Genomic DNA, 16,523 nt, shown 5'->3' with positions numbered 1-16,523 from the left:
AAACATTAAAACTAAATTATAAAATGAAAGAAAAAAAGTAAACAAACAAACAAAAATAAAAAAGTATATAAGAAATGATGTGTGGATAAAGGTGAAGGTACTATTTCTGATGCACGTAGTAAGGCTTTCATCGTGCATGAGAAATGTGGTGCCGAATGGTCCAGGGGTTTGTGAGTATTAGCCTCGGAAAGACAGACAGAAAACAAACAAACCTGCAGCAGCAGGACAGGTTTGTAGACAAGATAGTCCGACTGTCTATAATATAAGACGGTCAGTATGTGTCTGTGCCAATCTCAGAAACTGCTGGACCGCTAAAGTAAACTCATTCATGGAAATTGCTTATTGCCAATCTGCTTTGTGTGATTAGAGGACATCATCTGTTAGGGTTCTAGTCACAGACAAGACAAGTGAGCATAAGTTAATTATCTAGATTGCATTGTGCACTGCATGTACAGTATGTTAATCATTAGAGCTGGCGCTGCACTACTGTATGTATAACATTCCTCTTCTATCGCGGATTTGAACTTTCCTGTGCAAGTGCATACATTTAGCCATTGAGCTAAAGCCTGCATGCTTGCTCAGGGGATAAGTTGGATCTTGACCATCGATCAGGTCAACATTCGTGTCAGATCCTGTGTCTATTTGAGACACAATATATAGAAGAGCAGGGAGACAAACTACAACCACCTCAATTATATGTTATATGTTATGTATTAACATACTCTACTATACAGATTGTAATATATGTTATGTATTAACATACTCTACTATACAGATTGTATTATATGTTATGTATTAACATACTCTACTATACAGATTGGGCAAAATGTACTTTAATTCACTAAATCAAGTTACATAGTGCAGCTTTAGCATATTAAGACGTATTTGTATCATATTAGATTTGAGCTAAAAGCCCTTATTTTATACTTTGACTCACACAAAAGTATTACATCACAAAGGTTGTAGATCTGCTATGTCTTTTTTAAATCGTGAAAATGTGAGCAAAATGCTAATCTTTGAATATATATATATAATTTTTTGAGTGGTGTAAACCACTCCTACGACTGGCTTTGTTAGTTTACGTGTCTGTCTGTCTGTCTGTTCGTACCAAAAAATGAGCATGGTTGCTATGGTCACCCAGTTCACACGGGTGTGATTTCATTACGTCAGACATTACGTCAGACCACAGCTGATCAGTCTATATAAGACCTTACACCACTCAGTTCACACGGGTGTGATTTTTTTAATTACTTCCAGAAAACGAAAATGTGCTGCGTGATGACGTGTTGAGGCCCACATCAACAAAAGCCAAAAAAAATGAAGTTCACCAGTTTGATTCCCATTGCTTCATTGTCCTCCAAAACAGCTGGTTTTGATTAAAGAACTGCTCCGTTTTTAATTTAATTCAAGATGACATCCAGACCGTGTATTACTCGTTTTGAACTTAATCATCACGCTAAAATATGTATATAGGTTATGTATACTTACTTACTTGATCCTCTTGGTTCCCGGTGGAACATAAGGCTGCGACTATCTGCTTCCATCTGGTCCTATCCTGTGCAGCATGTTGTGCCTCGCCCCATGTCAGATTTGCCATCTTCAGTTCTGAGGTCACAGTTCTCCGCCAGGTTGTTTTTGGCCTCCCTTGTTTCCTCTTTCCAGGTGGGGTCCATTTTAGGGCTACTTTAGGTTGTGTATAGGTTAGAAATAATCCCCTATAGCCTGGAGGGATGCGACGCTCTGATTGGTTCAGAAACTTCAGAGCCAGCGTTTCAAGCTGAAACTTCAAAATAAAATGCCCACCATTTCCGTTTCACTACACCTTTAAAAAGGTCAATTATATCATAATAAAAGTTAAATGTTGCAAAATAGAATCACGCACACACATGCACATACATGCACACACACGCATGCACGCACGCACACATGCCCACGCAAGCACGCACGCACGCACGCACACAAGCAAGCAAGCAAGCAAACAAACACGCAAACACACACAAGGGTCTCCATGATGTCACGTGATTTCACGAGGCGTGACCATATATGGGGGCGTGATGTCACAAGGTGTGACCATATATGGAAGCCTGATGTCATGAGGTGTGAGTCATATACTGTATGGAGGCATGGGTGACGCAACGAACAAACGATCAAATAAATGAACAGGAAATGCAGGTTTTCATAGTAAATGCGACCTATGGTCGCAACAAGAATGTATTGTAGGGAATAACTAAATATAGAATTATTAAGATCATGATAATTGCCCAGGCGGTGGCGTAACCGTCTGGGCACCCGACTGGTAATCCAGTCGCAGTGTGCCGCGGGTTCGACTCCCGAGCCCGACACGGCCTTTACTGCATGTCTTCCCCCATCTCTCTCCCGTTTCCTGTCAGCCTACTGTCTGTCCCTTCAAAAACCAATAAAAGGCGTAAGCCGCAAAAAAAAGATCTTAAAAAAAAAAAAAAAGATCATGATAATTAATTTGATTTCCCCTACCCCAATCCAAAAATGATTTGCAATATACTTGGCAATCAGTAAAAAAAAAACCCTGAAAAACACACCCAGGCGTGTATTTGTGTTAAAAAGTTAGACCTGAAGAATCACAAAATCAGGCGGAATGTTCAGGTGATAGCGCCCCCCATCCCTCCTGCATGCGCACGCACACACGCAAGTGCACATGCACACACACACACACACACGCACACAGGATAGAAACTGTGATGAGCTTCAGGTGATAATGGAAAAGGTGTATATCCATGATGTCGCCAAGGTACAAAAGATTAAAAATAGAAATCCATGACATTGTCAGGGAAACCCCGCCACTGACGAGAGAGTTTTTGTTTCCTTCACTAGTAGTAAAGCAAACAAAAACTCTCTTGTCAGTGGCGGGAAACCACTAGCCCTTCCTTCAGTCATGACTTGTGGTATGCATTGTGTATACTGTATAACACACACACATACACACACACACACACACACACACACACACACACACACACACACACACACACACACACACACACACACACACACACACACACACACACACACTGGAGTAGGGGAGCTAACACAAGTTGATGATTCATTCCCGTTATTATTAGGGCACACACTCATAAACCGTGAACCACTTTTCTTCCCTGTTCCTTTGTTCAATTGTAATTGTTGTAGTATCAGGTGGCAGTCTGTGGGTGGAAGAGGAAGAACATGTTGGTATTTGTGTTGGCTACTGACACAATAGAGCGTCTTATCAGATTAGTGTAAATTACATTAACCTTTTGCGCTTCAAATAAACTAAGATATCAGGCAAACATCAAACCTATATTTATCATAAATGACTTTTATGGTCAGAGTTCACCGAAACATTCTTGAGCCGTGCATGAACTGTTTCTTTTTAATGCTGTTTTTAGTGCTGCTGCTTTTTATGGGCAATATTAGTGGCTTGTGCAATTGCTTTTTTGCACTATAGGTTTTATTTATATGAAGTGTTATTTTAGACGTATTGTATTTTACCTTCTTTCTTTTTGCCTGACCGGGACCTGGGTAATAATCAAATGTTGTTCTGTAGGCCTACTCGTATGGAATGACAATAAAATCTCCTTGAACCTTGAACCATGAGCAATTTGTGTGTGTGTGTTTCAACTAAAGTGACTCAAGTCTTGTGAATGTTTGCATTTACTGCAAGTGTTCACTAGTTTAGTTGGGTTTGTGCCAGATAAGAAAACATCTGAATCAAGAGGGATTTATTTGTCAGTCACTTATACAGGTATAATTAAGCAGTGAAATATGCTGTAGGTGTGACTCTGATATGGTCTGATATGATCCAACAAGATAATGACAAGAAACAGTGGACTTTAATGAAATAAAACAAAATAAATGAGAAAAATAACATGAGATTAAAACAAGGTTAAAAATTAGGTTAATAATGGAAGACACGCTCCAATCCTCTTACACTCCTTGTGGCAACACAGAATGTCTAAAGGGGGATGTGCAGAATTGGGGAAAGTATAATATACTGTAATGCACATGATGACGTAAGCAGCACTTTCATACTACTTACTTGTTTTGAACTTTTTTTAAATTGTGTATTGTATCTTTAACAGGCAACATAAACAGTATAAACAGCTGTTTATACTCTGTTTATAACAACAGCTGCAGCCTTTACTTTTTGTTTACTTACTGTAAACTGTGGGTGAATTTGAGTACTTCCCCACAATTTCACTTTGGAAAAGTATTTAATACCATGGACTTACCGTAACCTCTTAAACACCAGGGGGGTAAAGGGGGTACATCCGCAACATCGGAGTTGGAACCGGAGCCCAATTGGGTCTCCATTGACCCGCTGAGCGCTGTTCAGAGGTGGACAGCCGCTGCCCCCGCCGGCGGGGGCAATGGGGCTCAAAGGACATCTCCAATGAAAATCTGGGCTCACTTGGAGCATCATACCTCAGCTTGTGGTGCAAACTTTACAAAGCAATGCATATTTAATGTTTAAAAGGAACAACAAATGCAACCAAATGTACCTGAATCCATGATTTTCACGATTTGCCTGTCACTATAGCATCTGTCGTCCCTGTTTTTAGCATTGTCATATAGGTAAAACAAAATAATATTTATAGCAAAATAACAGATCTAAAAGATCACAACACGTCTAATTGCTATTTTCATAGGGCTTAATTTTGTTAATAGGGAAAGGCAGTGTGAATTTAGTTGAAAGCCAATATGTGAAGATGGTCATATGTTCTTGAACGTCTTGTAATAACGTAATTGTCACATGTACTCTCTGACATGTTTCCCCTACACATCACAAGTTTAAACAGCTGGACTTGGAAACTACCAGAATTGCACTGTATTAGCTCATTATTTAATTCCTTTTCAGAAAAAGGCTCGGTTCCTGTTTTTGGTCTACTAGCATTAAACTTCCTTATTTCACACTCACCCACTCACACCTTTATCACGGCTGGGGGCAGTGATTATATTTTTCAGTCCTGTGATTTTGTCTGTCTGTCTGTCTGTCTGTCTGTCTGTCTGTCTGTCTGTCTGTCTGTCTGTCTGTCTGTCTGTCTGTCTGTCTGTCTGTCTGTCTGTCTGTCTGTTCATGAGTAGCTAATCGCAGGCACTGCTGGGCAGATCTTGCAATGCACAGTCCCAGTAGGCCAAAGAAGAACCTCCACCCCAAACTGTTCAAATCAGCCAAATGGTGGTGCTATAACAGGCCACGTCCTGTTCACGGATGCTGCGTTCATTATTCGTGTCATTTTGTGCAGAACTGGCATGCACTCCCGCACCCTTCGGATGCTAATTGTAGCCTTTCGGAATTTATTATGAAAAATCAATGGTAGTGCTATAACGGGCCAATTTGAAATATTTGGGGAAGAGGTTCTGCCCTATAGCCTCCAGGGAGTCTGCGTGCAAATTTCACGCCGATTGGTCCAGTGGTGCCCAAGATTAGCTGTTTACAGACGGACAGTTGGACACAATGAAGTGAAAACATAATCCCTCTGCCTAATATTCCAACCGCTTTCATGTCTGCCCATAGAGGGCGACACAAACGCAACCAGTTGCACGATCTATTGTACTAACTCCATTTCCCTGCAGCGTCCTGTGTCCTGACGGTTGCACCCCACGACTGACCAGGTAGCCAGGCTTGATAGAGATCTATGCTTCGAAGAGCCCACTTTTCGCAGACCTTCTGGAAAAGTACAACACAGTGACACATAATAACACATTTCCCATTTGTCACCATATAGCAGAAGGTAACAATTACCAAGACATGCATGAATGCTAATGAGGGTAGTGCTTTTCCAGCCCTTGCCTTTGGAGCAAATCTTTCATTTAGCTATTTATCTATACCTCACCTGTTATTTATTGGAATTTGTGGGAACCAGTAATGTGTTATTATAATTATATTACCTGGCAGACAAATGTTACTCCACACTCGTCTTACTGCTACTACTATGTAGGCCTGCACATGGGTGTCATGTTGGGGCAAGCATGTTTGATCTTGTTGCAGTTGCATCATTGCCTGAATTTCATGAAAAGCACTCACATTCTAGCACCAAACCTATGACCCAGGGGTTGAAAACGTAGACCGAAGCAGCCAGTCATTAATCATTCTTGTCATCGAAATGCGGTAGATCATCTGGATCACCGATCCACTGGGTCACTTTGAGTTAAGAGTTGCTGAGGCATGAGCTGTAGAGTGATGAACTTCCTCTACCCAGATTTCAAAAGCCTCTGAATCTGAATGCTCTGAAGTGACGTCAAAGACGGTCACAGTCATGCTTGAATGAGCCTGGGATATATTTCACCTGTAATTATTTCAGGTGCGTCGGTGGAGTCAGTACATATTGCAATGTTGCAATAAGACGTTTTTCTTTGTTGAGAAAGTGAAGACACTGTGACAGTGTGCAGGTGTTTTTTTTTATCTTAGATCTTAAAAGTGATATTGATTCATGAAAAGTTTAAGCAGTGTTGGCAGTTAGTATAAACTGTGGTTTTGCATGTGTACTATCATGTACTACAATTGGTATATTATCTAAATACCAAAGCAGCAGTTATACAGGTGTACGGTATGGAATTGTTTCATTGGAACAATCTAACCATGCACCTAGCCATACTACAGTATGCCCATATATGGTCATGTGCATTTGGGACAGACCGACTTCGGTCTACGCACTGCTTGCGCACAAGTAGGCCATGTATGGCTTACTTATGTGCATGGCGCAAGTTGGCACCTCGACAGAGTGCATTTCTAGTTTGGATAGGTGGTTGTCCAGAACCGACAATCCAACAAATATATATGGGCATACACTGATGAATGGGCATACACTGATGAAGGCAGGCAGGCAGGCAGGCAGGCAGGCAGGCAGGCAGGCAGGCTGGCAGGCAGGCAGGCAGGCAGACAGACAGACAGACAGACAGACAGACAGACAGACAGACAGACAGACAGACAGACAGACAGACAGACAGACAGACAGACAGACAGACAGACAGACAGACAGACAGACAGACAGACAGACAGACAGACAGACAGATCTTCATATGTTGGCAGAAAAGGGACACAGGCAGTCGGGCACACCAGGTACTCTGGTATTTGTATTGCATAACTGGGGGGCATGCATTCCCAACTTTCACCAGTTTAGAATGATAAATATTAAATGACAGGGGAGTTAAAAATTGAGGCTGGTAAGTGGCACACTATCACACAATTTCTGAGGAGGCCGCCTTCTGTACGTATGTGATGATACGAAATGTAAAGTGCTGGATGACCGGTGTCTCACATCCCGGGACTCAAGGCTCAGAAATAGCTTTTCCTTGCTGCTGCCAGAGGCCTGAATGAGAACAATGTCCAACAAGACATGTGACTTCTCCGTCTTTGCACATTTGACACGGTAACAGGTACGGTCGCCCCAATTCCAATCTTGCCCGAGCTTTTTTCCGCCGACCTCACGCCGACCGCTCGGGGCTCCGGTTCTTGTATTCTTTATTTTGTTTTACTGAGAATAAGGTTAGAAATACGTTTAGGGTTAGGCATAGTTTTACTGGGGTTAAGTTTAGGAATATGTTTAGGTTTAGGCATAGTTTTACCAAGGTTAAGGTTAGGAATGAGGTTAGGTTTAACCGTTTAAGCATGATTTACTTAGGTTACTTTAGGAATACCAGGCCGCGCTGTTCCGCCGGCTGTATGCCTGGGGCGAGTTGGTAAAGGGGCGAGTTGTTTGGTATTCTTTGATATGACCTTTGCTCTTGCACATTTTGATTGGCACTGGTGTTACAATGTATTGTACCTGTCTTAAAATCCTTATGAAATGTATTAATTTGGATGGTTTTCAAGTTCAATGTTTGGTGATTAAAGTTGTTTAAAACATATTTACGGTGGCAGGAAGCAGCTCCAAAATAGGGAAACTGTATGGGTTACAAAATATGCACCTTTAAACGTCACTAAAACGATTGATTCTGAGTTTAAATGTTTGTTTTAATTACCATATTTATTTAGTGTTAAGGGACAATGACTATTCTTGTGGTATAGGATATTGAGGGGAAACTGTTCATGCAGAATAAGCATTAATGCATGCTTTATAATGACTAATAAAGAGCCATTATGCTGTGCACACATCTATTCAGAGACGTCTTCATAGTATGTGCCCATGAACACATTAGCACAACCTGAGCTCTATACATTCATGCATTCACCAGCACCACACTACATGACTTCATACCGTACACACTATAGAGATATCAATCAATCATGATCATGCATGCATGATATAAGCAACAAGTCAATGTAAGAAAAATCTTTTTATTTATTTATTTTTTATTTAGCAGTTGGCCAAGATCATTCCAATAGTAGAACGAAAAAACATCGCATGGATGCACCTGGGACCTATCCTCAGTGATGTATCCCAAGGTCATCGGGGTTTCGGGTCTCGCAACATCATTCCCCTCACTCAGGTGGTGCTTGCATGTAATCCTCCTTCCTGTGAGTTACATGTTCGATGACACATACAGACATTATATCCACAGATTGCATCAAACTGTTATTTTCTTAGCCACTTAAGCCCCATCGACTTTATCGTATGACAATTAGAATTGAAAAAGTTGGAAAATATACAAAGAAAATAGGGATGTTATTGTCATCGGTGAGACATTGTCAACTGTGCAATTTCCATGTGAGTAACGGTGTCATTCACTGGACGTTTCAGATCATTAAGAAACTGATTATGCATCTGTTACTGTCTGTAAGCATTCCACTTTCATTGTTAATTGCTCCATTTTATGTTCACTCATGCACATTAGGGCCTGTGTCAGGTTTATAATATGATGACAAATCTGTGTCACAGATCTGTCAAACACAGATCTGTGACACGCATCCGTGTAAATTCCCAAGATGCACGAGTTGCGCAACATTAGTATAGCCAGGAAATGACTCACAGTGTAGATCCTTCAAGATAAAGGCTTTAAAAGGAGTGGACTCTCACTCTGCTCTTCAGCAACAGAGGAAGTCTGCAACCAAACCAAAACAAGGCAAAAGGAGAAGAGAAGTGAGGGAATTGAATGAAAGACAGATACGTAACTGCAGCGTACAAAACCTCTTCGGTGCTTTGATCAATCAAAGGCTTTACTTTAATCAGTCCGTGTTTTAGTGTTCATATACCTCATATAAATCTGAAGATGACGAGCTGCAAAGTCACAGTTACTTCTATTGTGGTGCTCCTGGCCTTCATAGCCATCACTGAAGGTAAGTCATTCCTTTTTCTAACGATGTGTGATTGTAACAATGACCTCGGTGGTGTAGTTGTACTGTACTGTATGCATGTTCACACAGTAAAATCCTCAGTGTTCATTTTACTCTGAGCGTGCTAAGGTTTTACATGATTTTTTTTTATGTGGATTTACTGTGTAGTCCTGTTCTGTATGCTTTCACATGCATATTATATCTACCTCTACACATCGACTGCCTTCTTCTGTTTTTCTTTGCTCTGTAGGCATATACTGTATGTCCAGTATCAACAACATCATTGTAATAATATTGTCACTGTTAACAGGGATGAGCCTGAAACCTGGAGTGGAGCTTCGCTGCCTTTGCATTCTCACAGAGAGCAGACCCATTAGACCCCGTCTACTTGAGAAGGTTGAGCTGAGACCGGCCAGTTCTCACTGTGAGGAGGCTGAGATCATGTGAGTCCTACCGGCAAAACACTCATCCTCATCTCAGCTACTGATACTGATTCCATTTGGATGCTAAAATGATTTAATTTATGAATTAGTTCATTAGTATTGCTGTTTTTTGTACTGCTCTTTATTTGTATTATTATTATAGCTTTGATTAGCAATAGCATGTATAAGATCAAAGTTCTCGTTCTGACTGCACGTCTTTTTCATTGTTGTTATTATAGTGCCACTCTGAAGAAAACAGGCCAGGAGGTTTGTCTGGACCCCGAAGCGCCCTGGGTCAAGAGAGTCATTGAGAGGTTTATGTCCAAGTAAGTACCATGCAGTCAATACTACGCCATAAACCTAACATCTATTTTTTGTTTGGATGTTGACAATATTTACAATAAACAGGAAAATATGCCCTGTAACGTAAAATCCATAGTCTGAATCGGAGGTTCATATATATTTTTCTATTTATTTTTTCTCCATAGCAAAAGACGCTGAATGTGAAGTGTGTGGGCACTGATTCGGGAAGTTGAGTGACCGTATCGCCGTGGCTGGTTAGATCCCTGGCTTCTTTTTGTTGAAGAGTCCTTCAGCAAAACACTGAACCCCTAACTATACTACAGATGAGCAGATTGGCGCCTTGCATGGCTGCCTCTGCCGTCGATGTGTGACTGTGTGTATGACTGTGTGAAAAGGTAAAAGGTGCTATAGAAATGCAAATATGTTGTGATTCTGGGCTGTAATAACAGGCCAGAAAAGTATCTATGAAGTATTACTTTTATAATATGACAAAGGTCATCATAATACATTTGAAGTACTGGTTGGTTTCTGAGATGGTGGAAGCACAATTTGTTTGTGTCTAACATTTGGATACTATTTATGAAGAAATCACTTTGTATATTATTTATAATATTTATTTGGTAAGACATTTGTCCACCATGCATTTTATTTACTGAGTTACTAAGTTATTGTATGCTATTATGAGAATACTAATACCAGAGTTGTATTGTTTGCACTGACACATAATAGTATATAGAATTATTTCAAATATTTATTAATGTATGTGTGTATTGTATATTGCATTTGGATGTCATTGTATGTCTCTTATATTAAAAGGTGAAAGTTGATTACATTGCGATGCTTTGTATTTCTTTGTGTCCTTTCTTTCTGTTTTTCATTTACTCCAAATCTTTCATTTCACCCCCAATTTGGTATTCATTATCCACATAACTGACAGTGTGTACAAAAATGGAACCAACATTTCCAGTTACAGAACTGTAAGGTTCCAATTCCAATCAGTCAGTCATTTAGCTGAGGACACCCTGGAACCACAGAGCTCACAAGGTGGTTAAATGGTTGGTTCAACAATTAAAACCACACTTTTGTGCGGTTATCCCCGGATCATACTATTATACTATACACAATGGCATTAAAGTTGCTTTAAGTGTCATTTTTTGGTTAAAGAAAAAAAGGTAATTAAAGCTCTCTAGACTATACCGATAGTAGGTGCTATTGCTATCTGATGTTTGTTCAGTAACAGGGTATAGGGGTCTTCGGTCAGGGGATCTTAGTATAATCTGCTCTGCCAGTCCCGGCAGAGTAGTTCCGGAGCAACGGGTTGTGTGGCCTTGCTCATTCCCTGATGGACTGATCAAGGGTAGCTACTGGGACGTAAGTATAGGGATTTGATCAACCCCGGCTGGGTCGCCTGAGTGAGGGGTATGATGTTGGTAGACCCGAAACCCTGTTGACCTCAGGATACATCACTGGGGATACGTCCCAGATGCATCCATGCAATGTATTTTTAGTTATGATCGACAGGAGAAATTGACTTTAAAGAAACACGTTTTTTCTGTTTTTTGATGTTTGTTTCTGAACAAATTTTTCCTAATTTTCTAGCCCACACAAGAAATCAGGACAATGCTTACATTAGGACCAAGTCCTTAATTGGTATTTTGGCATAATCTGATTGTTGGAACAGACTTAAAGTAACAAGTTTTCTCTGTTTTCTGATTTTTGTTTCAGAACAAACATCAGACATTGGTTAATTTTCCCAATTTTCTAACACACAAAAGAATCAGGAAAATTCCCCGCCCCCTCCAAAAGGAGGCAGGGAAATGCTGTGAGGTAGGCCTAATGATTACTTAACCAGTCCCCCCCAGAAGAGTTTTTGGGCCCGGCCAATCAGAAGAGGGCAGGTGTTTGGGCCCGGCCAATCAGAAGAGGGCAGGTTCAGGGCACAGCCAATCAGAAGAGGGCAGGTTTTTTGGCCCGGCCAATCAGAAGAGGGCAGGTTTTTTTGGCCCGGCCAATCAGAAGAGGGCAGGTTTTTGGGCCCGGACAATCAGAAGAGGGCAGGTTTAGGGACCGGCCAATCAGAAGAGGGCAGGTTTAGGGGCCGGCCAATCAGAAGAGGGCAGGTTTAGGGGCCGGCCAATCAGAAGAGGGCAGGTGTAGGGCTCTTCTTAGGAGAGAGAGACTGATTTCCCTTTAGAACTGAATAGGAACTGAACTGGGACTTTTCAAGTCACCAACTTAAAGGGGCCCCCATTTGTTTGTTATTTTTCATGAATGTTCAAAGCTGTTTAATAATATTTTTTCAGTTAACCTTTAATCCCTGTTTCCGACTCTCATTTTATTGGTTTTCACTCACTCATTGAGCTCCTTATCCGAATCTGGTACATTTTCTGATTTATACGCAGTCAATTTATCTTTATACCATATATCATTATTCATTAGTTATCCTTGCGCAACTTAACAAATGATTTTGCTGTTAACAATAGAAGAACTGAATTTGTGTCCAGTTAGCTCGGTAGATAGAGCTCTTGCCACAAGGTCATGGGTTCAAATCCGGGCACAACTCAGTGTATGAGTCTTCAAGAACCCTGCCCCCCACAATAAAAAAAACGACCTGTCACAATTACATTGTCTTTTTTTTCACAAGTTCAGTCTTCCATGTTTCTATGGCTTAATGTACATATTATTCTTATTGCTTATTGCCTTCCTGCTTGGTCCTGCCTTATTGCTGCTTGCAGCGATTTTTTTTCTAGTTATTATTATTATTATTATTATTATTAAATAAGATATTGCACACAGGTGTAAACATTATCTATACATTTCCTCAAATATCTAACAAGAGGTAACAAGAGGATAATTTTATTCTGCACCTGCAACAGATGTTTTCTGTTTTCTCATTCTTAAATGCTCGGTAGTCGGTACAATACTGTCACCTACTGGATTTGTTTTTTTTACACCAATAGTCAAATTGCAGCAACAGAACTCCACTGGATAGTGGAGACACACACAGTATCAGAATAGTTTAAAAAAAGTAGGCTAAGTTAATTGTCCATGCCTGTAGCCTATGCCTCTCAGACCATATCTGTGCAAGGCATGCTGCTTAATGAGGACGTTTTCTGATGACTAATATATAAATCAATGTATTTTGCTTTCTTTTATTATTTTAAGTAGGCCTACACAACATACCAGACTCCGTTAAAGCTATACATTTTCATCAAATACAAATTTAAATCTCATTGACATTGTTCCATATCCCACAGGAAAACACAATGTTTTATTTTTTGTAGCTATATGTGCAAGTTCTCACTAACAGACTAACCAAGTCCACATCTATTAAAGAGTAGCCTCGTCGACATTAAAATAATGTTTTTTTGGATTTTAGATGTAGGCCTATATTTCTTCCCATCTGCATTCAGCCCTCAACAAAAATCTAGTCTTATACCTATAGTATTTCATGCATTATTATTATTATTATTATTTCAGTTGTGTGTCTCCTGATGCATGCAGGCACAGGGGCGGGACTGGGTTCACACTTCACAGCTAGGGGGAGGTGCGGTAGTGCACTGAGTGTCTGTCTGGTGATGAGCGCAGAGAGACAACAGTCGCACTTGGGTATGGACGCACGCACGCTAGTTATGGAAATGCACCCAAAATGCTGCGCTTCAGAGCTGTGACGAGCCACTGCGTGTGAAAGAAGGACAAACTATACGGAATCACGGGAAAAACGCTGGAATTCTACAATCCACCTTTCAAGCAATTCTAGCCAGTCTTTGCCGCAGAATCATCTCGCCTGTTCTTGCCGATGCGCTTTTAAGCTGTGCATCATATATAGTGCATGAACCCCTCCGTTTTGGCTTGCAGGTTCAGGGCAAATCGGGCGGTGTTGACGATTTTGTGAGTGCACCCTGTTTAAAACACCGTCTCCCGACGACACCACGTACCGTCCACAACCATCACCGCCAGGATGGCGTTAACGATCTGCACGAGATTTACCGATGAATATCAGCTATTCGAGGAGCTGGGCAAGTAAGCGCGCATGTTTTTACCATTGGGCATCATCATCATCATCCCTATATGAAATGTCAGCCTGTGTTATGTAATAGGTTGCCTTGTTGGCTTAGGACGCGGATTCCGCGCTGTGGGTTCTTGTTGTACGTGCGCGCGTACGCGTGCGCGCACAATGCCTGCTGATAGTGTTTGTTCATACTAGCCTTTGAAGCAGCAGGGAGAGATAGCATATGCATGCACTGTGTTGCTTTGGCCTGCTGCCTGTCACTGTGTACAGTCTTTGTTTTAATGCAGTATTGAATTAATCCCTATAGATTATGCCGAATGAAACCTCTTGCTGTTTCGACGTGAACTCCTATAGGCAGGCCTAGGCTATCATGCCTAGAATTCACGGGGTGCCATCGCAGGGCGCGATTCGATTGCTGTAGCCTATACTGCTTGCTTCCATATTGTGTATATGGTAAATTGAAATTGAAATTGAAACCGACCGCCGGGTGTGAGTGAGATGGAGAGATTCTGGCCCAACAGAAATACACACACTCGCTAATGCGACAGCGGTCCTCGTAGTTGGCGATGACACATTCCTTAGGCAGCCATGCACCGAGCCGCGCTCAATTATCAGGCGCGGGCAGGGAATTCCTAACCCGAGAGAGAGTGATGTACGCGCGCGTGTGTGTGTGTGTGTGTGTGTGTGTGTGTGTGTGTGTGCTTGTGTGTGTGTGTGACCGACCTGCAGTCTGCCTAGCTCCCCACGGTCAGACAGAAGCCTGTAGGCTGGTTTGACATTCAGTCAGAGCAGAATGTGAGCTGCACTCTCATGGACTCCCAGGCAGGCAGCCGAGCCATGCAGCCTCACTCTCACCTTTCTGTCTGAATGTCCATCACTTCTCATCACCATAAGTACCTCAACCATCTTCATGACAGGCCTTAATTGGCACATGTCATGCATGAGCTGATGTATCGTAAAAGAAGGACATGCCATTACCCACCACCAGGCCTCCTTTCATAGGCAGTATTTATAGATACTGTATCTTTGTTACACATTTATCATTAATAATGCAGTCATATTGCCACAGTGCATTTCAACACACCTAAAGCATTACGAAGTGCAGCAGCTTGTCTTTACTCAGTGATACAGTAGCACTCACTCAGATCACTACTCAAGCTCAAGAGTGTTTTTTGTTTTGCCAGTCTACTTTGTTCTCTGTCTAACTACAGAACACAAGTCTAACCTCCTTTCCCTTATAAATGTTTTTGTGCATGCATTTTCCATAATTGTTCTTATATACTCATATACTGGAACCTTTTATATGCCCAAGACAATAGCCTATATATGCTGCAATTTAGCAGTTAGTAGAGAGGCAGAAAGTGATGACTGTATGAGGCACACATGCACCCGAAGAAATGTTATACAGCAAGTTATGCTATGATCATTTTTACTTCTGCTAAATCCTGTACACTACAGTATACATTCGGTGAGCCATAGCTGCATGCTGCTGCACCTAACACAGTACTATACACTTCAGAGCTGTGTGTGTGTGTGTGTGTGTGTGTGTGTGTGTGTGTGTGTGTGTGTGTGTGTGTGTGTGTGTGTGTGTGTGTGTGTGTGTGTGTGTGTGTGTGTGTGTCTGTCCTCTGAAGAGCATCATTCAGCCACGTCGGCCATCTCTAACGCTGTCTTCAGTGAAACAGGTTCTGTTGTGAAGGAGAGCAGATTGTCTTTAAAGACAACATGACATATGGTGGTTGCGTATAGCAAAGCCAGGATGGATGGGTCGGTCACAGACCTGAGCGATGCAGACTGGAACCAAGACAAGCTGTTCCATGGCTTTGCTCAGAGATACTACATGCAGCGCATCACTCACTCCTCGCTCCAGCATGCTGACCTACTTTCAGACTATCATCATGGCTCATCCTCATATACATGTGTTGGAAATCCTGGCTCATAAACACCACAACAGCACATTGCATCCATTTGTGTGAGGCCTCCATTTAGCCTTAAAGGTCTCACATAAGGATGAGAGGCTTTGAATTTTAGAACCGTGGTCGTGTGTGACTGTGTGTGTGTGTGTGTGTGTGTGTGTGTGTGTGTGTGTGTGTGTGTGTGTGTGTGTGTGTGTGTGTGTGTGTGTGTGTGTGTGTGTGTGTGTGTGTGTGTGTGTGTGTGTATTCTCTATACACTTTATAGAACAGGACTACAGTCTCACATTGTACATCTTTGTTTTGTTGTTTCTTTTTGATTGAGAGAGAAGTAACAATTTTAGTTCCACAATGTTTACAATCACTAACCTGTGACATTCAATTATGTGTGTGTGTGTGTGTGTGTGTGTGTGTGTGTGTGTGTGTGTGTGTGTGTGTGTGTGTGTGTGTGTGTGTGTGTGTGTGTGTGTGTGTGTGTGTGTGTGTGTGTGTGTGTGTGTGTGTGTGTGTGTGTGTGGCATGCGTGTGATTCAGGGGAGCATTCTCTATAGTCAGAAGGTGTCTGAAGATCTCGTCTGGACAGGAATTTGCTGCAAAAATCATCAACACCAAAAAGCTTTCTGCCAGAGGTAGGTAACACT

The 16,523-nt window shown here is 41.6% G+C and overlaps 2 protein-coding genes across 3 annotated transcripts in view; both read left to right on the top strand.

Moving 5' to 3' along the window:
- The first annotated feature begins 9,006 nt into the window (after positions 1-9,006).
- Positions 9,007-10,771, top strand: cxcl8a (chemokine (C-X-C motif) ligand 8a). Its single transcript, XM_079498674.1, has 4 exons — positions 9,007-9,235; positions 9,543-9,675; positions 9,894-9,980; positions 10,143-10,771. Exons 1-4 carry the CDS (start codon positions 9,169-9,171, stop codon positions 10,153-10,155), a joined length of 300 nt encoding a protein of 99 aa, XP_079354800.1. The 5' UTR covers positions 9,007-9,168; the 3' UTR covers positions 10,156-10,771.
- Positions 10,772-13,570: 2,799 nt separating this feature from the next.
- Positions 13,571-16,523, top strand: part of camk2d2 (calcium/calmodulin-dependent protein kinase (CaM kinase) II delta 2) — a gene marked incomplete at its 3' end in the record, with an annotated part of 52,240 nt that continues 49,287 nt past the window's right edge. For both annotated transcript variants that reach the window (XM_079499294.1, XM_079499295.1), the window contains exons 1-2: positions 13,571-13,980; positions 16,417-16,511. In XM_079499294.1, the coding sequence (XP_079355420.1) occupies positions 13,919-13,980; positions 16,417-16,511 (157 nt within the window). In that variant the 5' untranslated portion in view covers positions 13,571-13,918. The remainder of the gene's footprint in view (positions 13,981-16,416; positions 16,512-16,523) is intronic.

Source organism: Electrona antarctica, assembly GCF_951216825.1.
Source record: "Electrona antarctica genome assembly, chromosome: 4".
Taxonomy (NCBI): domain Eukaryota; kingdom Metazoa; phylum Chordata; class Actinopteri; order Myctophiformes; family Myctophidae; genus Electrona; species Electrona antarctica.
The sequence above is the reverse complement of the archived record's forward strand: the minus strand, read 5'-3'. Positions and strand labels throughout refer to the sequence as shown.